At 44.8% G+C, this 22,376-nt stretch overlaps 3 protein-coding genes across 3 annotated transcripts in view; 2 read left to right on the top strand and 1 right to left on the bottom strand.

Moving 5' to 3' along the window:
- Positions 1-23: 23 nt before the first annotated feature.
- Positions 24-2,951, bottom strand: duox2 (dual oxidase 2). Its single transcript, XM_037255311.1, has 8 exons — positions 2,867-2,951; positions 2,622-2,789; positions 2,487-2,544; positions 2,269-2,403; positions 1,341-1,548; positions 1,057-1,271; positions 796-989; positions 24-411 (listed from the first exon to the last, which is right to left on the bottom strand). Exons 2-8 carry the CDS (start codon positions 2,766-2,768, stop codon positions 400-402), a joined length of 969 nt encoding a protein of 322 aa, XP_037111206.1. The 5' UTR covers positions 2,769-2,789; positions 2,867-2,951; the 3' UTR covers positions 24-399.
- An 87-nt stretch (positions 2,952-3,038) lies between these two features.
- On the top strand, positions 3,039-12,303 carry duox (dual oxidase). The gene is made up of 34 exons (XM_037255289.1): positions 3,039-3,091; positions 3,542-3,653; positions 3,744-3,827; positions 4,191-4,355; positions 4,574-4,761; positions 4,910-5,108; positions 5,189-5,355; positions 5,521-5,584; positions 5,669-5,765; positions 5,853-5,943; positions 6,039-6,141; positions 6,211-6,383; positions 6,459-6,634; positions 6,716-6,834; positions 6,904-7,041; positions 7,113-7,226; positions 7,308-7,510; positions 7,583-7,759; positions 7,877-8,102; positions 8,381-8,474; positions 8,552-8,727; positions 8,803-8,872; positions 9,010-9,051; positions 9,423-9,601; positions 9,664-9,894; positions 9,993-10,092; positions 10,175-10,224; positions 10,301-10,428; positions 10,517-10,670; positions 11,062-11,294; positions 11,392-11,550; positions 11,681-11,836; positions 11,978-12,106; positions 12,178-12,303. The coding sequence occupies exons 2-34, from the start codon at positions 3,593-3,595 to the stop codon at positions 12,298-12,300; spliced, it is 4,569 nt and encodes a 1,522-aa protein (XP_037111184.1). The 5' UTR covers positions 3,039-3,091; positions 3,542-3,592; the 3' UTR covers positions 12,301-12,303.
- Positions 12,304-15,933: 3,630 nt separating this feature from the next.
- The window catches only part of tjp1b (tight junction protein 1b), a 43,854-nt gene continuing 37,411 nt past the window's right edge, over positions 15,934-22,376 (top strand). The window contains exons 1-2 of the mRNA XM_037253257.1: positions 15,934-16,381; positions 20,395-20,506. Coding sequence (XP_037109152.1) covers positions 15,934-16,381; positions 20,395-20,506 — 560 coding nt within the window. The remainder of the gene's footprint in view (positions 16,382-20,394; positions 20,507-22,376) is intronic.

Genomic DNA, 22,376 nt, shown 5'->3' with positions numbered 1-22,376 from the left:
AAATAACACAAGTAGATATGTCATAAAACATTTAATTTTACCACACTTCCTTATTACATTATATATAATATTATGACGAGCAGTATAGCATACTATATATCACTGATAATACATTTGCCATAATCCTACAGGATCTACATATTTTAGTCATTTTTCGGCCAGTGAAAAAAATAATACAGGCCAATACTAGACTAAAAAAAAAAAGGTTCTGCGTTCATTAACACTACAGTGCATGGAATCCATACAAAATAAATGTATATTTACAAGTACAGTACGTTTAAATTACAAAGAACAAACATAGGAACATTTGACACAGAAACGAGTGACATCCAACAATCTCTTTCAGTAACGCATCTCGTCGATTTTCAAGTATTGATCGCAAATCTTGTCGACGGGGACTCATAGACGTTCCTGAAAAGTAAAAACAAAAAAGGACAAATCAGTGTTTCTTTTTCTTCTACGAATATATCCACAAAATCTGATAACCTGATTCTTCCTTGACAATTGTGTCCTATTTATTGTTTGTGGGGCGTTAAAATACGAGGCGTCTCAAAACTGTTTTCCCTAATAAAAACACTAGGGAGCGTCGTTTTCCGTTGCAGCTTGTTAGTAGGCTGCATGGGCAATTCAGTTTCATTTTCAAATGTCAAGTAGAAGTGATATAACCAGATGATCAATATATAAAGTGATTGTTTTTATTTTTTTGAATTTTTTTTTATTGTCTGAACAAAGAAAATGCTTATACGAAGACATGATGAATCTCATCGAAATAATATATGTAGTGATTATACTGACCACTATGACCTCGGGGGTTGTGCATGGAGATACTGTGACATCATCAAGGATGGCTGAATTCACATATGTGGCGCCGTAAGAAATGTCCTCGTCTTCAAAACTGTCAACACCCACGCTGAAAGCCTCTCTCATCTTCTCAGGTACTATCCAGTTCATTACCACCACCAGAACCCCAATGATGGTGCACAGAACACCTATGAAAGATTTCAGTTCTGTCAAAACCAAACAAAAAGTTATGAAATCTCTCTGTTAGTTACTCACCGGTTGCCAGAGCGAACCAGAATGAAAAGCTGTATCCCGCTTTAAACGTGGCGGTTCCGATGGAGAAAACACAGCTGGGCGCTTGCATGATGGTGGCGAAGGCAGCCATGGAGATGAAGATGAAGGCAGCCGTAGCCAACATCATATAGCCGGCGTATAAAATAACCGGCATGGAGAAGAGGATGTTGGCCAGCATCCAGCAGCAAAAGGCCACCCTGATCGGAGCACTCAGTTCATTTCTCCAACATTCCAACATTAGAAGACCACAAGACAATTTTACATACCAGAGTGTTGCAGACGCATATCGCCCAGAGTTTCTGTAGTGAAAGATGAGCCCGCACGGGCTGTTGAGAGTGAATTTCTCGGCGATGTATAGGATGGGGTTCGGGAGTCCTTTTTCCAACGCTTCCTTGTAATCGTCCTCGATCGTTTCACGCCAGCTGAACATCTCATTGTAGTCGATGGTTTCGTTCAGCTGAACAACGGGATTGCCTGCAGAGCAATCAAGGGGAATCAATAATATATATATTTTTTTAGTTCTTCACAATTGGTTTTGTCCAAGGGACCACTATTATAACCGAGAAGCAACTCGGGGACCACTGCTTTGGCAGAATATTACTTTGCACCGAAAGAGGCTATTTATTTGTATCTGTATGTCTATTTTGAGAATCTCAGCTACATTTAAATGATTCACATAACTAGTTGGAAAATAAATCAAGTCTAAATAATAAATCCATTTTGTTTTAAAAAAATTTACAATTATTTTCCATTTCGCGGACCGCCTGCAATACCGCCACGGCCCACTAGATGGCCGCGAACCCCCGGTTGACAATCCCTGGTTTATCTGCGCTTATCTGGGGCCTGCTACGACTTGCTGTGATGTATTAGTAAGCATTATTGTACTCAAGTAATTTCTTCAGCATCCTTCTTCCAGACAGTCTTCCAATTGCAATCTCTAATGGAACTGAACCTAATTCATTCAATGTTAATTACTCAATATTCTTAATGAACTCAACACGATTCCTTCAGGGTTCATTTGTATTCGACTAAGGTCTCCTTAATCGACTATGGAGGAAAGTAATCGATCGTTAGTTGCGTAGGAAAACGAACCTCCATTCTAAGGCCCATTCCTGGGAAGAAAATTCAAATAGAGACATGTTTCGGATTTTTTCTCTCGTGGGTTTTTCAACAATGTAAGACATTGTAACTCACCTTTCAGGGTAACATTGATGCCGTACAGGCCAACGTGTAATCCAACGTCAGCATTAACCACGGCACTGCTGAAAGACTTGTAAGTGGCGTTTGTGCTTATACGAGCCTCGGCCCAATTGTCAGTAAAGTTGAGTGCTGCAAGAAAAGAAAGGCCAGCAGGGAACAATGAAAAGGTGAGCTTTATGAAAAGGCTTGTGGGAAAAAAAAATTGTACTCACCCACGATGACAGCGCCGATAAACAAGCTCAAAATGATCCTTAAGAACCAGAACAGCCGCTGATTGTAAAAGGAAAAGACAAACTGTGAAAATTGTTCGAATGGAGATTTGTAAAAATTTGAGAGGCTTCACTCACCGATTTTCCTCGAATCCCTGGCAGAATAAATAGTAGACTGAGCGCAGACACGAGGAAACACACAATAACGGTGAGCAAATGGCCATTGAAGATGACAGACGTCCTTCGCATATGGTAAAAAGGATAAACGTCATCGTAGAAAGTCATGTCGGCTTCGGCTTCTTGTGGCTGAGGACAAAAATGAACACAGTTGTTGCTGAGGGGGAACGCTTTGATGAAGTATCAAACGCTTACTGGGTCCAAACCTGAACCTTGGAAGAGGAAGCAGCGGGTGTAACTCATAAGGAAACATTCGGCTCTTTTATACACAAGGAAGAGGATGCTTTGCCTTCACAAAAGGGGGAAAGAGGTGTGATTTAGAATCAAGGACCAAGCCCATCTGGGAATTTCAGGTCACATGTTTTTGATGAAGCAAAAGACACTTGAGCACCTCTTATCTACTCCTGCGCTGGAGATCAACTGCTACACAGGTAAATAAGACTCTTCTTCATAAATACATGAAAACAATACAGTGATTCCCAACTACTACTGTAATTATTTTTGTACAAATACTGTGACTTTATGAATACTGTATTTATTTAAAATATGTGCAGAGCTCACAAATGTTTGGCAACGTTTTTTTCTTTTAGGAGAAAGCCGGTAGAATGTTTTTGCTGCTATAACAAAGCTTTTAATACAATTTAGAATCTTAAAAGAAGGTCAATTGAACGTTCATTGAATAGAATAAACTCAAAAATTCAAAATTGTGGACATTTTATAACGTGGATTCTTACCTAGATCTATTGCAACATCCTTGAATAATCTCCCATCATAAAAAAAATAATTTAAAAAATCCAAGTTTGCTGGAGGTTGCACACAAACAATCCCCGCAGTAGGTAAAAGCGAATTAATGTTATTTTTCCTTTACCTGAACTTTTCAGAAGTCTTCCACGGCTGTTGGCTGCACTGAGCTCAGGAGCCTCTCTGCATCAATGGATTTGCGTAAGCGGGTTTGGAGTGTTTGTACAGTGTTCGGCTTGCTGCTCATCCTCGGTGAGTAAATGATCAAGTGAACAAAATTGAAGTTCGAACCCAGAATAGACAACGTTGGTGGTAAAACGGCTTTTGGATACATTCCAACAGATTCGCGGTGTGAAATAACGTGGGAAGTTCCTCGCTTTGATGGCTGGTACAACAGTTTAGGATATCCCAAACGTGGAGCAGTGGGTGAGTAAAGACTATTTGTATTTTAATATGCTGATCAGACCAATAAAGACGCCAATCGATTTTCCGAGCATACATCAACCACGGTTGATTCCAGTGTGACAGGATGCGCGACCTTACTTTTCCCATAGACACTAGGGGGAGCTCTAATTTCATCTCCTGACTGGGCTACCTCATCCAACAAAATAAAATACCTGGGTAAAAGTGAAAAAAAAAAAAAAAAGACCAACAACAACCAAAATTCCATTCAAAATTTCAAAGCTCTCAATTTTCTACTAGGTCCTTCACTAGAGTAGTATTAAAAGTTGCTAAATCTATCAAAAACCCTTCTAACTTGGCATAAATGTTGGTTTCCCCCCCCCGCAGGTTCACACCTTGTGCGGCTGGTACCTGCTAACTTCCGGGATGGCGTCTACCAAGCAAAGAACGAGTCCGACTTGCCCAATCCAAGAAACCTGAGCCGCACTCTCAGCGTCGGCCCTTCGGGGTTGCCCTCTTCGCGAAATCACACTGTCTTATCTTTGATTTTTGGTAAATATACCTTAACTGTAATCCTTTGAGATAGTTCAGATAAGTTGCACCGTCAAGGAAGTTTTGGGGTTAATTATTTACCTGTTTAGATATTTATTGACCCCTGGGGGAAATTTTGTTTTGTATGTAAATAAAGAAACAAGAGTCATAAGGAAGTAGATGTTTCCCTGAACTTCTACTTATTGTACATTTTTATTGACAAATGTTTTATATTACAGGTTATCATGTTGCGTTTGAAATCATGAACTCACGGACTCCTGGGTGCCCTCCTGAATTCATGAACATCCCAGTGCCTAAAGGGGACCCTGTTTTTGACCCAAATAGCACCGGGAAAGTTCTGCTTCCCTTTCAGAGAGGACCATGGGATAAAGACACGGGCCAGAGTCCCGGCAACCCTCGCACACAGGTTTTACTGGATTTATTATTTGGTGTAGCTATAGCTTTGTTCAGATATCGATAATCTGTGACATCATGACGGTAATAATAATCGTTGATATTTTTGAATTAGTTCCAGTGTTTCTTCTCTGTATTTACTAAATCAAATACTTTTGTAGGTCAACTTTGTCACCGCCTGGATTGATGGCAGCTCCATCTATGGCCCATCCGCTTCCTGGTCAGACTCCCTGAGAAACTTTTCTGATGGGCTGCTCATGACCGGGAAATGGAACATGCCGAGACAGACGACCGGTCAAAGTTTCATATGGAGTGCTGCCGACCCCACAGCAGGTGATCATGAACCTCAAGGCCTCTATGGTAAGGTGTATTTTCTATTTTCCTACTTAATGTAAGAACTTTATTTTTAAGATCACATCAACTCCATCTTCTGTCTCCAGAGTTTGGAAATGCTTGGGGCAACGAGAATGTGTTCACAGCAGCAGAAGGGATAATCTGGTTCCGTTACCACAATTATTTAGCCACTAAATTGCGTAAGGATCACCCAAAGTGGTCAGACGAAGAGTTGTTTCAAAATGCCAGGAAGAAAGTCGTGGCCACATTCCAGGTAAGGGCGAAAAATCTTGATGTAATCCTCCTTTCTCAATGCAAGCGATGATTTTAAAAACAAGGTTGCGCCAATTTTAATGGGTTTTTTTTATGTTCAGATAAAAAAAATTCAATTGTGACAACAATAATATAAAGATCCAAAACTGTTTTATCTTAAAAACAGAATATTGCCCTGTACGAATGGCTGCCATCATACCTGGGAGGCAAAACTCTTCCGCCTTACCCAGGTAGGAATCGTTCATGACATCGAATTTTGGGATGAATCGTCTCTTTTATTGTAAAATTACGTACATTGTGCTTTATCGATGCAGGATATCAGAAGTTTGTTGATCCCGCTATCTCTCCTGAGTTTCTGGCTGCCGCTATGAGATTAGGAATCACGATGGCTCCCCCTGGTGTTTACATGAGGTATTTCTTCACTGTTTGTCGTAAATGATGGAACCATCCATTGAGGTTTACAAGTCGCATGTTCAATGACTGCTTTCTTTTGTACAGAAACAGAACCTGCCATTTCCGAAAAGTCCTCAACCATGATGGCAGTTTGTCGTCAGCATTGCGACTTTGTAACAGTTTTTGGAAACGTAAGGTATGACTTGACGCACTGTTTAATTTGTCCTTTGTCCCAACTCACGGCTTTTTTTTTTTTTTAATTTAAGAGTCATAATTTTAATTTGTCAACAGGAGGTTAATGTGAACTCAAGCCACGATGTGGATGACCTCCTTATGGGCATGGCCTCTCAGATTGCAGAAGAAGTTGACCACATTGTTGTGGAGGACCTAAGAGGTGATGCACCTTGAAAAGTACACATGATGAGGACAAATCGAATAACACAATTTTATCTGACCTCGACAGACTTCATGTACGGACCACTTAAGTTCACGCGCTCTGATCTGGTCGCGCTGACCATCCAGAGAGGACGAGACTTTGGCCTTCGCAGTTACATGGAGGTCAGGCATGCTCTGAATCTGCCTTCTGTAGGGACATTTGAAGACATTAATCCTCAGATCAACAGCACCAACCCAGAGGTAAAATTTTATTTTGTAGACAACAATTCATCATCGGCATCAAGCATGTGTGTAACATGAGGCTGTGTTTAACAGTTACTGCGAGAAGTTGCACAAATATATCATGGAGACGTCTCCAAATTAGAGCTCTTCCCTGGAGGACTGCTCGAGTCAATGGGTAGTCCAGGTCCAGTTTTTTCTGCTATAATCTTAGACCAGTTTGAACGCATAAGAAATGGCGATCGCTTCTGGTTTGAGAACAAACACAATGGGTGAGTTCCTTCCGTGCCGATCTCCATGTTCACATGATGTCACACATGTCATCACCAATATTCAAGTTATTCCTCTCTCAGTTTATTCTCAAAAGACGACATCCAAAGTATCCGTAAAAAGACTTTTCACGACGTCCTCGTTGCGGTCACAAATGCAGAGGAGTCTGACATACAAAAGAGTGTATTCATCTGGAAGAAAGGTAAATTTTAAATCCCAAACTAAAGTCACTGACTGAATACATGAGAATGATGTCACTATTGGCCCTTAGGTGATCCTTGTCCTCAACCCACCCAGCTAAATACCTCAATGCTCCATCCCTGCACCAATGCCACCAAACTCAATTACTTTGATGGGAGTAAAGTTGGATTTGGGATATGGATTATCATTCTGTTCCTCTTTCCTGTTGGTCAGTATCATGCACTCACCTCCGTCTATTCTTACACTTCATCGATAATAATCAACCAAATGCCCTTACAGTGAGTTACTTCGTGGCTTGTACGGTAGCGTATCACCGCAAGTCCCGCTTCAGGAAGTTCCAGAAAAAAGGGAACCCCATTGGAAGAACGGCGACAATAGTTTCAGGATTTGCCGGTAAGATTATTAAAGTCTGATCTGGTGACCCTGTGGTGTTAGCGGGCTAAATTGTCTCATAGCTGTTTTTCCCCTTCATAGCCTGTGAGTGGCTGAACCATAAAAAGCCTCTGCATCCCGTCATGGTCGAGGTCATAGAGGAGAGGAAGCTGCAGATACGAGACAGATCTGGAGCTACTCTCCGCTGCTTGAATCTGAACAAACAACATCGCCTCAATGTGCTCCTCTCGTATGACCGCCATCAGAAAGCGCTTCTGCTCAAAGTGCCGAAGGAATACGACCTGGTTGGTTGCTGGACTCGGCAAAAGATCGGAATACTGTCACTGTAGCGTCAATTCTTTCCTTTGCTATCCCAGGTGCTGTTTTTTGAGGATGAGAGCAAACGTTCGGCATTCCTCGAGTGTCTGTACTCTGACGAGAGGCATGAGGTTCGAGTGAGGGAGATGAAGGAGAAGGAGCTACTGAAGGAGGCGTTAACAGGAGAGCAAAGGGCACAGATTGTGGAAACATTCATCCGACATGCTTTCTCCAAGGTAAGCTAGATAGCTAGCGATCTGGATAGTTAACTAGCTAGATGTAGCTGCTTAGCTAAATAGCTAGCTAAATAGCTAAGATATGGTATAATGGTGTACTCTCTCTGTCTGGCTCAGGTTTTGGAAATAGAGAAGTGCGATGCCGGGGACATGAGTGGCGTTTCCTGCAAGAAAGCCAAAGAAGTTCTACGGTGCGAGTTGACGGCTGCAGAATTTGCCGATGCGTTGGGCCTCAAGCCCGATTCCTTGTTTGTGAACTCCATGTTCACGCTGGCTGATAAAGACGGCAACGGCTACCTCTCCTTCCAGGAGTTTCTTGATGTCATTGTCATTTTTATGAATGGTAAATGATGTGACACTAAAACTGTAACACCTTACTTTGATCATCAAATAATTTAATAATTTATTGAACTTGATTTTCTTGTTAGTGTCAATAATTTCAATCTTGCTGCAAGGAAGTCAGAAAAATGCCTTTTGAGACACTTTAGACAGTTCACGTGTCCAAATGAGTTAATAGATTTGTTCTTAAGCTATTTTTCAGCACTCCAAATTGGCCAATAATGCAAAAGAATAAGAAGTACTGATTTGTGAAAATATATGAACTTGACCATGTTTGGACAGGAACCCCTGAGGAAAAGTCCAAGCTGATGTTCTCCATGAATGATGTCAGCGGAAATGGGTTTTTATCAAAAGAAGACTTTGCCAGGATGCTTAGGTTAGTATTTTGTTAGATTTTTCCCCCCCCCAAAAAATCTCTTTATGTATTTTTTGGGCTTTTTGATTCATTTAAAGGTCGTTCATTGAAATCTCCAACGGCGCGTTGTCAAAGTGTCAGACGGACGACGCCATCAGAGCCATGATGCTGGCCGCCGGCTTTGACAACAAAGAGAACATTACATGGGAAGACTTCCATTTCCTCCTCCGTGACCATGAGAACGAGCTTCAGTTTGCTCAGCTCAGTGTTAAAGGTTGAAGAAGGTTTTGCGCGTTTTATATCCTCATACCTCCTACGGATTGATTTATAATCTGTGTTTTCAATGCAGGGGTGGAGAAACAAGGAAATAAATTGTTTAATCGTGATCAAAGAGTTTCTTTCATCAGCCCAGTGAAAAGGTAAGCGACAGGAATGCAGAAAACGACGTAGCTCGTTCCAATACAGTATGTTGACAGTGCACAATCTTTAGCCAATTGTACAATGCCTATAAGTTATGATTCCATTCTCATCCCATCATTTTTGTTATTGATTTCAGCAGTGACAATACAGACGGACTGGATATCCGCAGACGGAAAAAGTGTGTGCACATTTCCTATGACCATTTAAAGATAATACAGCGGTGCCTTGAGATATGGTTGACTGGACTTAAAGGTCTTTTGAGTTTATAAAGTAAATCCCGTATTTCCCTCGAAAACAAACTTGCATGAAACAAACTAAAGTAGACTGAAATGCTTCCCGTTTTCATTCTTCTTCTGTCAAATTTACAGCGTCAAACAAAATGTGTGCCATCTAGTGGTCGACTGTGAAATTACATCTAAAATAAAGGCAGGGGAAAAAAATTGTGTACCAATTATGTTGAGTCTTAATAGTCATATTAATGTCTCAAGGCATCACTGTACACTAATTGAAAACAATTTTGATGGTATTAATCCATATGACTCAATCCAGGTTTGACCTGAATACTCCCAAAGTGTACGTGAAGGCCAAGCGTGACTACTACATAAGAAGCCCCGTCCACCAGAAGATCCAACAGTTCAAACGATTCATTGAGAACTACCGCTGCCATATTGTCTGCTTCATCGTGGTTTACGGCATAACGGCCGGCGTGGCGATCGAGAGATGTTATTGTAAGGAGAAATCTGTCATTCTGTGCTTCCGTCTTCTGATACAATGAAAATGTGCTCGTCAGACTACAGCATGCAGGCTACGTCGACGGGCATGCCCGAGACTTCAGTGGTGGGAGTGGTGGTGTCCCGGGGCACAGCGGCTGCCATTTCGTTTCTGTTTCCCTACATGCTCCTCACCGTGTGTCGCAACCTCATCACAATATGCAGAGAGACTTTCCTCAATAGATACATCCCATTCGACGCCGCCATCGACCTTCATCGTTCCATGGCCACCACTGCCCTCCTTCTCACAGGTTGCCATGACTCACAAAAAGTTTGGAAGACTCGGCTTTTACTTCTTTAAAGCCGCCATTTTGCTGTAATTGATGCCATTTTATGAATTTTTTTGTAGTTGCTCACAGCTTGGGTCATGTGGTCAACATCTACATCTTCTCCATCAGTAACCTGAACATCCTGGCTTGCTTGTTCCCAAAGGTTTTGACTAACAATGGGTAATGTTTGGAACGCCATCACACACACACACAGGAAGTACAGTATGTCTGGTTTCTAATTTACTGTGTTTTCCCATCATAGGTCAGAAGTTCCTCTCAAGTGGTCATGGTGGTTCTTTCAAACTGTTCCAGGTACTACGTTGTGCTAGACTAAGATGTCACAGAGCGAGCGAGCGTGTGTTTCTCATGCCACTGTGCTTGTTCTCAGGGCTCACCGGTGTGCTGCTTCTTTTCACTTTGGCCTTCATTTACGTTTTTGCCACTCGCCATTTTCGCCGCATCAGTTTTCGAGGGTTCTGGATCACTCATAAACTTTACATTGTCATGTATATTTTGGTAAGTGTTTTTTTTTGTAGTTGATAAACACACCAAATGTCCTCCTAATTCACATTTTGGTTCGCTTTGTTGTAATTCTGGCATTCAGACTATCATTCATGGCAGTTTTGGTCTGCTTCAAGAGCCACGTTTCTACATCTTCCTCATTCCACCTGCACTTCTCTTCCTGCTGGATAAACTTATCAGCCTGAGCAGGAAGAAGGTGGAGATTCCTGTCGTCAGAGCAGAGCTTCTGCCCTCAGGTGACCTTCGCTCTATTTGTTATGTAAATAATAATAATAAATTTTATTTGTATAGCACCTTTCATACAAGAAATGCAGCTCAAAGCGCTTTACAACAATGAAAGAAAAACATGAATACATAAAGTCATATGTAAAGTCAATATGCATTCCTTCCTCGGTTAGAAAAGAGTTTAATATTGATCATTCATTGTTAAACTTCCCCGTGTGGAATAATAATGGCATCACGTTTTTTTTTTCTCCCAATTACATAAGAATTTTTTTTTTTATGTGTCATTCTTTTTCCTCAATACTAAAAGAGAAACATAAGAATTAATACTCTGCCCCCCACGACGATCTAAGCAGGCGCCAATTAAACTGCAGCGCTAATTATTATTCTCTTCACTCCCTGCAGGCGTAACTCATCTGAAGTTCAAGCGACCACAAGGCTTTGTATATCGTTCGGGCCAGTGGGTCCGTATTGCATGCCTGATGTTAGGCACAGATGAGTACCACCCTTTTACGCTGACCTCAGCCCCTCACGAGGAGACCCTCAGCCTGCACATCAGGGCTGTGGGGCCCTGGACCAGCCAGCTCAGAGAGCTCTACAGTGAAGAGAGTCTGATTGAACTTGGAGCTTATCCAAAGGTAATTGATTAGTGATTATGGTGATTATCTTCCATCATGTGATTATTTTCTCTTGAATGTTTTTTTGTTGTGAGTCATGACCACTTGTGTACCGCAGCTGTATCTGGATGGCCCGTTCGGAGAGGGACACCAGGAATGGACGGACTTTGAGGTGTCTGTTTTGGTGGGAGGAGGCATCGGCGTCACGCCATTTGCTTCCATCCTCAAGGATCTGGTGTTCAAGTCCTCCATCAAGTCAAAGATTCAGTGTCAAAAGGTATGATGAGATGGATTCATCATTCATTTGACATGTGTCTTTTTTTTTAATGACACCATATTACAGTGTGCTATATTACTTAAAACATTTTACTGCTTTTTTTTTTTTAATGGTAACTTAACTTTCTCAGGTGTATTTCATCTGGGTGACACGGACCCAGCGTCAGTTTGAGTGGGTGTCAGACATCATCAGGGAGGTGGAGGAGATGGACTCGCTGGAGCTGGTGTCAGTTCACACTTATATCACGCAGGTGGCACAGAAGTTTGACCTGCGCACTACCATGCTGGTGAGATAAGCATAAATATTTTCCAGTCAACATTAACAATTAGGCTTATTGTGACATTAGGATTTATTATGGCATTATATTTTGAATCCATAATTGGGTGGAATATGACGGTAGTATTTCTTTTTTTTAATGTGTGAACAGTACGTGTGCGAGCGTCACTTCCAGAAAGTGTGGAACCGCAGCCTGTTCACCGGCCTGCGATCTATCACCCATTTTGGCCGGCCGCCCTTTGTGTCGTTTTTCAGCTCGTTGCAGGAGGTTCATCCAGAGGTAAATCCTTTTTGAGCGCAGAAGTTCATTGAATCAATAAGATAGGTTTGAGGAAGTGTTATTTCCTGTAGGTGTCCAAGATAGGTGTGTTTAGCTGTGGACCGCCGGGATTGACCAAGAATGTGGAGAAAGCCTGTCAGCACATGAACAAGAGGGATCAGGCTCTGTTCATGCACCACTATGAGAATTTTTAAGATTAAGTACCGTAGATTTCGGACTATAAGCCGCGACTTTTTTCTCAAATTTTGAACCCTGCGGCTTATAGTCCGGTGCAGCTTATATATGATTTTTTCTGTGATTTTTGTGATGACTTGATCACTTTTATACACTCGTAAAAAGGCTGTGGACCGCTGTTGTGCGGCACCGCTTTGCTGGGCGGAGGGATGTATGACACGGTCACTGGGGAGAAAAGTGGTGTGTTGATCGCATGTCCATCCGCCAGGCAAATAGTGCCGTAAAATTTACACAAAGATGAGACAGAACGAGATCAAGACGGACAATACTGAAAGGAAGCTTTTATACACAAACCGTCATTATGGGGGGCTTATATATGATTTTTTTCGTGAATTTTGTGACGACTTGATCACTTTTATACACTCGTAAAAAGGCTGTGGACCGCTGTTGTGCGGCACCGCTTTGCTGGGCGGAGGGATGTATGACACGGTCACTGGGGAGAAAAGTGGTGTGTTGATCGCATGTCCATCCGCCAGGCAAATAGTGCCGTAAAATTTACACAAAGATGAGACAGAACGAGATCAAGACGGACAATACTGAAAGGAAGCTTTTATACACAAACCGTCATTATGGGGGGCTTATATATGATTTTTTTCGTGAATTTTGTGACGACTTGATCACTTTTATACACTCATAAAAAGCCTGTGGACTGCTGTTGTGCAGCACCGCTTTGCTGGGCGGAGGGATATGACATGGTCACTGGGGAGAAAAGTGGTGTGTTGATCGCATGTCCATCCGCCAGGCAAATAGTGCCGTATAATTCACACAAAGAAGAGACAGAACGAGATCAAGACGGACATTACTAAAGGAAGCTTTTATACACAAACCGTCATTATGGGGGACAAAAGAAATGCATATGATGCCGCTTTTAAGCTAAAGGCAGTCGATGTTGATGACATTGTGTTGCGTCACCCTTTCTTTATTTCGTGGTCCCGTCTACTCTGGAGCTATACGTGTCGCTCGCTAGTTTAATGTAATTTAGCGCTTCGTGCATGAATAAAATTAGCATGAACAGACCCTCATCATGGAAAATGCTAGAAGAAATGCATAAAACCGACGACGAAAGAGATACTGAGAAAGTGTGTGGCAAAGGATAACTAACGCTATTCCAATCGGAAGACTTCGATGGTTTCAATGCACAGGAGGAAGATGAAGACGATGAAGCTCTTTTTTTTACTTTTACTTGTATGCTTTTTTAATCAGCCCTGTTAGTGCTGTGCTACCGTGTTGCTGCTGTGTTACCGCCGCGTCTCAGTGACCTTTACCGGTATGTTTTATTGAATCAAACCCTATTAGTGCTGTGTTACTTCCGTGTTGCTGCGGTATTACTGCCGCGTCACAGGCAGTGATTGGAAAGAAATGTTAAGGTATGTTATTAAAACTTTAAAAAAGCTTTCTGTGTCCAGTCTTTCTTTGTTAATAACTCGCGTGCACCCTTCCGTGTTGCTGCGGTACTACTGCTGCGTCACAGGCAATGTTTAGAAAGACATGTTAAAGTATGTTATTAAAACTTTAAAAAGGCTTTCTGTGTACTGTCTTTCTTTCTAAAACGTGCGGCTTATAGTCCGGTGCGGCTTATGTCTATAAGAAAAAAACTAAAATATCCCCGGATTTTAGCTGGTGCGGTTTATAGTCCGGTGCGGCTTATAGTCCGGAAATTACGGTAACTCCAATTTAGGGTCAGGAAATGTATTGTACCCTTTTGAATATATTTGAATCTACTGATACAACAAGTGTGCTTTCTTATTAATTCAATATTAGTTTATGTGAATAAGCACTTTTTTTTGTGCTGAGGCAAATCTTGTTTATGGTGTTTGTGTATGTGTGCCTGACAATATGGCAAGACAGAAAGTAGACTTTAGATCAGGTAAAACCAGGTCTAAATTGTGGCGCAGGGGAGTAGAAATACGTTTGGTGAATTTGATCCAGGCACTGATGGACAGATTGTGTGCTTTGCCGCTGTGTGCTAGAAAGCCATCAAATTTAATTCAGAAATATCACATCAGTGTACAATGATCTATTGTTTTCTATAATACTAGGAATCGGTTTAGTAATACAGCAACATAAACAAGTTAAAACACACCAATTGAATATTTAAAGGGGATAGGTCTATGATGCACTGCACTTTTTATATTAAACTTACCCATACATTCTTTTTTGTCAGGGTCAATGTTTAAAATCAATGTCGACTCATTTTATGACGAATGGATATTTGTCATAGGTGGGAATAGGAACTGTCAGTGTTATTTATCTCGGGTGGTGGTGTAAGGAAAGGAAAGTTGACTGACTGCGTGTTAAAAGATTCCACTGTGTGTTTTCCTTTTACGGGAAGCACTTCATAAAATGCTTGACAAATGAAAAATTATCAAGGAGGGGTAGCTGACGACAAAAGAAGCTGACCAACAAAAAAAAAAAGCACGACTCTCTTCCCTTCCTTGTACAAAGTCGGATGTTGTCATTGCTGAAGGGTGGAGTTGTGATTTGACTCAGACACTACCACAGTCGTTAAGTCATAAAGGCAATCAGTATATGAACTTCCCTTGCTGTTCGCCAAAGTCATAAATGTTGTCATTCTGCACACCATATAACTCCTGAATAATTTTATTTCTTCTGTTTTGTGACTACAGAAACTAGCAGTGGTACTATTGAGGAAAAAAAAAAAGAAGTTTACTGTCAAACTAAACCAAACTAAGAAATTGTACGTTCTGACTAATATTACTGCAGTTCACTGAGTTGTGACAATATTGACATATGTCAATTTATACTTGGCTCTGGTGGCCAAGGAGCAGCACTATGGCCATTGAATTCAATCAGGAGTGTTCAAGTGTTACCAAAAACATGGCCTGATTTGATTCTGAAATTGATTAAGTCAATTTTCTTTAGGGGGAAAAAAAATGAAGATTGGCTTATTGTCCCAGAACTTTGAAGGTCCACTGTATTGATCAAATGGCACCCTCTCCTGGTAAAGAGTGAGCTGCCTTCATCGAATGCGTTCCGCAAGGACGTCCTACTTTATGCCGCATTATCGTTTTCTATAGATTTTCAATAAAACGCATTAAGCAGCTCTTTAAGTGCCCTTCTTCAGTCTGCTCATTTTTGCTCCCGACTCGGGCTCGATGAGTGAAGAGAAAACATTGTAATCACGACAAACATTCACACCAATAAGTCAGTTATTTTTTATTTTTTTCACACACAAAAAAATGGTGCAGACTACGACATTGACATTAATTGCATTTTTTGTAAATTTTCAATTATAAATTTAGGAAGCAAAGTCGTTTCTCAATTTTCTCTCACTGCAAAAAAATAAATAAATAAAAAAATAAAAAAATGGAGGTCAGTTAAGATGGAGGAAATCAGTTGTCATCAATAACAAAGACAAGTCTGAGGATAGTGAATGACGTTGTGTTTGTCTGCTCTGTGAGTTAGCCGTTTGCACGGGTGTATTTAAGAGTCTGATAATCTTCTTAGTCTTGGTAAGTACCCAGCTAGAAGTCAGTTACTGTCCAGATTGTCTCATCCTCCCTCAGACAACAACAACAACAAAGTGTGCTTCTGCAAACAGTGGTGGTATGGTTGCTTCTCCGGGATGAAATATGCACCTCCCTTCCTTTGGGAAGTGCGCTGACAAAGCTGTGGAAGAAGTGTTGGAGGGCCTGCTCAACTTGAAGATGTTTGGCAGCGGGACGAAGAAATGGTTTGTGAGGAAACACAAGAGGCAGTATCAGCAGCAGCAGCAGCAGAGGTCCGTCAGGAGGCCGTGCACCAAGCAGAAGCGATGGGCCGCTAAGATCCTCAAGCAGCACAGGCAGAAACTCCTAAGCGAGTTGGACGTCAACACCGTGCTACCCTACCTGGTCTATGATAAGGTGTTCTCGCTCGGGGAGTGCAAGGAAATCCTGGGACAAGAGTCCAACAAGAAGCGCTCTGAGATATTCCTGGACCGCCTGTCTTCTAAAGGACCCGCCGCGTTCTGCTCTTTCTGCTCAGTCTTGGAGGAGACATGTCCTCACCTGCTCACCTGCTTTCTCTTGGATGGGGAAGGTATGTTCATGACATCACACAGGTATTTGTCATTTCAACAAAACGGTGGATTTCTTTCCCTTGCATTTACAGAACAGAAAACATCTAATCTACGAATGATATGAATATCAAACTGCTTTGTTTTAAGCCATCACTGCAGACTAAAGAGCCAGCAAAAAATAGCCTCTTAAACCAGGGGTGACTGAGGGGATTACTGAGCCGACAGACTTTGTAACTTGCCCCTGACAGCATATGGCCGACCTGTCTGCAGTCTGCAGAACTCGATCACTCTGTCTGGACCATATAATGGTCCGACTACTAATCAATATGAGCATCAGGATCGTCATCCAGCTTCAGTAGGCCTTGCTAATCATCTGACCATTATAATCAGGTTTGGTGCAACATGGAGACATAGAAAACATGGCAGTACACCAAATTTCGAGGACCCGAGTTGCCAATGTCCCCTCCGTGAGTCGTCACCTTATCGTGGTGGAGGGGTTTGCGTGCCCCTATGATCCTAGGAGCCATGTTGTCTGGGGCTTCATGCCCCTGGTAGGGTCACCCATGGCAAACGGGTCCTAGGTGAGGGGCCAGACAAAGCACGGCTCATCAGCCCCTTATGATGATAAAAATGAATGGATCACGTTTTCCCTCGCCCGGACGCGGGTCACCGGGGCCCCCCTCTGGAGCCAGGCCTGGAGGCGGGGCTCGAAGGCGAGCGTCTGGTGGCCGGGCCTTCGCCCATGGGGCCCGGCCGGGCTCAGCCCGAAAAGGAAACGTGGGTCCCCCTTCCCATGGGCTCACCACCTGTGGGAGGGGCCAAAGGGGTCGGGTGCATTGCAAGCTGGGCGGCGGCCAAAGGCAGGGACCTTGGCGGTCTGATCCCCGGCTGCAGAAGCTGGCTCTTGGGACATGGAATGTCACCTCTCTGGCTGGAAAGGAGCCCGAGCTGGTGTGCGAGGCAGAAAAGTTCCGACTAGATATAGTCGGACTTGCCTCCACGCACAGTTTGGGTTCCGGTACAAGCCCTCTCGAGAGGGGCTGGACTCTCTTCCACTCTGGAGTTGCCCACGGTGAGAGGCGTCGGGCAGGTGTGGGTATACTTATTGCCCCCCGGCTGGGCGCCTGCACATTGGGGTTCACCCCGGTGAACGAGAGGGTAGCCTCCCTCCGCCTTCGGGTGGGGGGACGGGTCCTGACTGTTGTTTGTGTCTATGCACCAAACGGCAGCTCAGAGTACCCACCCTTCTTGGAGTCCCTGGAGGAAGTGCTGGAGAGCGCTCCTTCTGGGGACTCCGTCGTTCTACTGGGTGACTTCAATGCTCACGTGGGCAATGACAGTGAGACCTGGAAGGGCGTGATTGGGAGGAACGGCCCCCCCGATCTGAACCCGAGCGGTGTTCTATTGTTGGACTTCTGTGCTCGACACGGATTTTCAATAATGAACACCATGTTCAAACATAAGGGTGTCCATGTGTGCACTTGGCACCAGGACACCCTAGGCCGCAGTTCGATGATCGACTTTGTAGTCGTGTCATCGGATTTGCGGCCGCATGTTTTGGACACTCGGGCGAAGAGAGGGGCGGAGCTGTCAACTGATCACCACCTGGTGGTGGGTTGGCTCCGATGGTGGGGGAAGATGCCGGTCCGACCTGGCAGACCCAAACGTTCTGTGAGGGTCTGCTGGGAACGTCTGGCGGAATCCCCTGTCAGGAAGAGCTTCAACTCCCACCTCCGGCAGAGCTTTTCCCACGTCCCGGGGGAGGCGGGGGACATTGAGTCCGAGTGGACCTTGTTCCGCGCCTCCATTGTTGAGGCGGCCGACCGGAGCTGTGGCCGTAAGGTCATTGGTGCCTGTCGTGGCGGCAATCCCCGAACCCGCTGGTGGACACCGGCGGTAAGGGATGCCGTCAAGCTGAAGAAGGAGTCCTATCGGGCCGTTTTGGCCTGCGGGACTCCGGAGGCAGCTGACAGGTACCGGATGGCCAAGCGGAACGCGGCTTCGGCGGTTGCTGAGGCAAAAACCCGGGCGTGGGAGGAGTTCGGCGAGGCCATGGAGAATGACTTCCGGACGGCTTCGAGGAAATTCTGGTCCACCATCCGGCGTCTCAGGAGGGGGAAGCAGTGCAACGTCAACACTGTTTACAGTGGAGATGGCGTGCTGCTGACCTCGACTCGGGACGTCGTGTGTCGGTGGGGAGAATACTTCGAAGACCTCCTCAATTCCACCGACACGCCTTCCATTGTGGAAGCAGGGCCTGGGGACTCTGAGGCGGACTCTCCAATCTCTGGGGTTGAAGTCACTGAGGTAGTTAAAAAACTCCTCGGTGGCAAGGCCCCGGGGGTGGATGAGATCCGCCCGGATTTCTTAAGGGCTCTGGATGTTGTGGGGCTGTCATGGCTGACACGTCTCTACAGCATCGCGTGGACATCGGGGACAGTGCCTCTGGATTGGCAGACTGGGGTGGTGGTTCCCCTCTTTAAGAAGGGGGACCGGAGGGTGTGTTCCAATTACAGGGGAATTACACTCCTCAGCCTCCCTGGTAAGGTCTATTCAGGGGTGCTGGAGAGGAGGGTCCGTCGGGAGGTCGAACCTCGGATTCAGGAGGAACAGTGTGGCTTTCGTCCTGGCCGTGGAACAGTGGACCAGCTCTTCACCCTCAACAGGATCCTCGAGGGTGCATGGGAGTTCGCCCAACCAGTCCACATGTGTTTTGTGGACTTGGAGAAGGCGTTCGACCGTGTCCCTCGGGAGGTTCTGTGGGGGGAGTACGGGGTACCGAGCCAACTGATAAGGGCGGTTCGGTCCCTGTATCACCGATGCCAGAGTGTGGTCCGCATTTCCGGCAGTAAGTCGGATTCGTTCCCAGTGAGGGTTGGACTCCGCCAAGGCTGCCCTTTGTCACCGATTCTGTTCATAATTTTTATGGACAGAATTTCTAGGCGCAGCCGAGGCGTTGAGGGTGTCCGGTTTGGGGACCTCAGCATCGCGTCTCTGCTTTTTGCAGACGACGTGGTGCTGTTGGCTTCTTCAGGCCGTGATCTCCAGCTCTCACTGGAGCGGTTCGCAGCCGAGTGTGAAGCGGTCGGGATGAGGGTCAGCACCTCCAAATCCGAGTCCATGGTCCTCGATCGGAAAAGGGTGGAATGCCCTCTCCGGATCGGGGATGAGATCCTGCCCCAAGTGGAGGAGTTTAAGTATCTTGGGGTCTTGTTCACGAGTGAGGGGAGGATGGAGCGCGAGATCGACAGGCGGATCGGTGCAGCGTCGGCAGTAATGCGGACTCTGTACCGGTCCGTCGTGGTAAAGAGAGAGCTGAGCCAAAAGGCAAAGCTCTCAATTTACCGGTCGATTTACGCTCCTACCCTCACCTATGGTCACGAGCTATGGGTCGTGACCGAAAGAACGAGATCCCGGATACAAGCGGCCGAAATGAGTTTTCTCCGCAGGATGTCCGGGCTCTCCCTTAGAGATAGGGTGAGGAGTTCGGTCATCCGGGAGAGACTCGGAGTAGAGTCGCTACTCCTCCACGTTGAGAGGAGCCAGATGAGGTGGCTCGGGCATCTCATCAGGATGCCTCCTGGACGCCTCCCTGGGGAGGTGTTCCGGGCATGTCCCACCGGTAGGAGACCCCGGGGACGACCCAGGACGCGCTGGAGAGACTATGTCTCTCGGCTGGCCTGGGAACGCCTTGGGATCCCCCGGGATGAGCTAGATGAAGTGGCTGGGGAGAGGGAAGTCTGGGAGTCCCTCCTGAAGCTGCTGCCCCCGCGACCCGACCCCGGATAAGCGGAAGAAGATGGATGGATGGATGGATGGAGTTGCCAATGTTGGAACTCTGATGAGCGATAAAACAATACGATAAAAAGGAAGAGCACTTGCATGAAAATAAAAGGGAGGGGCTATATTGAGAGACCGCTCGTGCATTTTAGTCATAGGTGGCGCCATAAACTGTAAATAAAATGAATTTGTTTGGCTTAACTAGCATAAATACATTCATGAAATCTGACAATGGCTCAATCTGCTCCAACAGATAGCGCTCCAGGAGGGGGAAAGAAAGGGGGGCTCCCAGTGCTCCCAAACACTTCTGGAGAGGGACCTCTGTGCTCGCCTCCTATGTACACTGGCCCCGTGTTTGACTCCAGGTAAGATTGCGTAATCAGCGCGTCCACACTTGCGAGTGCGTCACAGCTGAGTGATGGCGTAGTTCTGCGTGAATGCGGACCCCCTCCTCCCTGGAGAGTACCACAGGAGGGGAGGGGGGGGGGCTGCGTGGATACTGCGTGGATACTGCGTGGATGTGTGTGTGAGGCGGCGATGAGCTTAAAGTGACGGCACAGACGAACCCAATGTGCTCTCCAGACCGTTAAGGAGGCCTCTTTAATGTGTGACTGCTAAGTCAGCATTGAGTCTGCAGGCCCAATGGTGTGACCCTGGGCACACACACACACACACACATGACAAGATGACAGCCACACACACATTGCAGTACAGAACGGTCACAGAGCCGTCCAACAACATGCTGACCACTTGCAAGGCGATGTAAGTCCTCTTCAAATTATTTTTAAATTTACAGTTTACGATTTTCTTTGAACAGCTGGAAAAGGTTTAACGTGATTTTAAATTTTTTTGACCTGATTTTGCTTTGCGAGAGTCAGTGCAGGAGAGTCGGCAGTCAGTCGAGTAGGCGTATGTTGAAGCTGAAAAATGGCATAATCGTTTGTTTATTCAATCTAAGAAGAAGTAGGACACAAAGCGCCTCAAGGCTTGATGGTTTGATGCCAGCGTGTCCCTCTGTGGCAGAGTCAGGCTCGGCGGCGGCCATGCTTGTTAAGAGCAACGTCTTCCTCGATGCGCGTCGTACCTTTGTTTTGTCGATGACCTCGCTTTGCACAGAGCAAACCGAGGAGGAGATTGTCAGCTGGGTCTGTTCGAGGGGACTTGAGTTGGTTTTGTTTCTGTGGGGCTGAATCAGAACGAGCGTGCCAGCCGCTGATCACATCTCTGGGCTGAAAGTGCACAAAAGGTGCCTGGATAGTAGCTACTGTACCTCCCCTTGAAAAGAGCACCGCGGGAACAGATGTGAAATTGACTGAATCCAGTTAAGTGCCGTCAGCTGAAATATTGCTTTAGTAAACTTTTTTTTTTTTTTTAATTTGCTGAGGTGCAGAGAACAGTCATCTTGTCCGAACAGAAATTAATCTGCTGATTTAAGTGCACTTCAAATGAATGGTTAAACTCAATAGAAGGGAGGAAAGCCTTTTTTAATACCACAGGCAGATTTGATATAAAATGAACAATACTAGTAGAATTGCTTGACTTGATTCTTTTTGGGTCTTAATTGATCGTGGCACATTATCTTTATACACAAAAGACAAAAAAAATTATTTCAATATTTTTCAACAAAAACTAGGCTGTGCTGATATTCTTCCTATTTACAGCGTTTCAAATGAAATATGTCGCCATCTAGTGGTCAACTGTGGAATTACACCAAATACTATTAACTGTACAATTTGTACTGGAGGTGGGGGGGTGCTTTACAGTAAATCTTATTAATAAAGAAAAACAGCGCCATCTGGTGGACAAGCGCCCTTTCGCTGCCCCTAATGCATTCTTTAGTGACCACAGAATAAATCATTTTCTCCAGAACACTTTGTGTGTGTGTGCATGTGTGTGTGTGTGCATCTGCATGTGTGTGTGTGTGTGTGTGTATGAGCTCAGCCCCTGAGGCCTTATATGTACTGTATATGCGAGGCAGCGGTGATGATGTCACTTCTTCATCCATAAGTGGACAAAATGAGCCTCTGGCAGGTTGGGGGAGGCGGAGCCCAGGAGAAATGAAGTGAATCTGTGAGGTTGATGACTCACCTCAAGGTACATACAGAGCGAGCGAAAGCACTGCGACAGCACCGAGGTGTGACTGTGTGCACGCGCGTGTATATTTCATTTCGCTTGTTGCCATCCACTTGGTGCAGTGCTTTTAATGTGAAGAGGACTTTTTCTGTGAACTTCCTC

This window comes from Syngnathus acus, chromosome 6 (genome assembly GCF_901709675.1).
Source record: "Syngnathus acus chromosome 6, fSynAcu1.2, whole genome shotgun sequence".
NCBI lineage: Eukaryota > Metazoa > Chordata > Actinopteri > Syngnathiformes > Syngnathidae > Syngnathus > Syngnathus acus.
The sequence above is the reverse complement of the archived record's forward strand: the minus strand, read 5'-3'. Positions and strand labels throughout refer to the sequence as shown.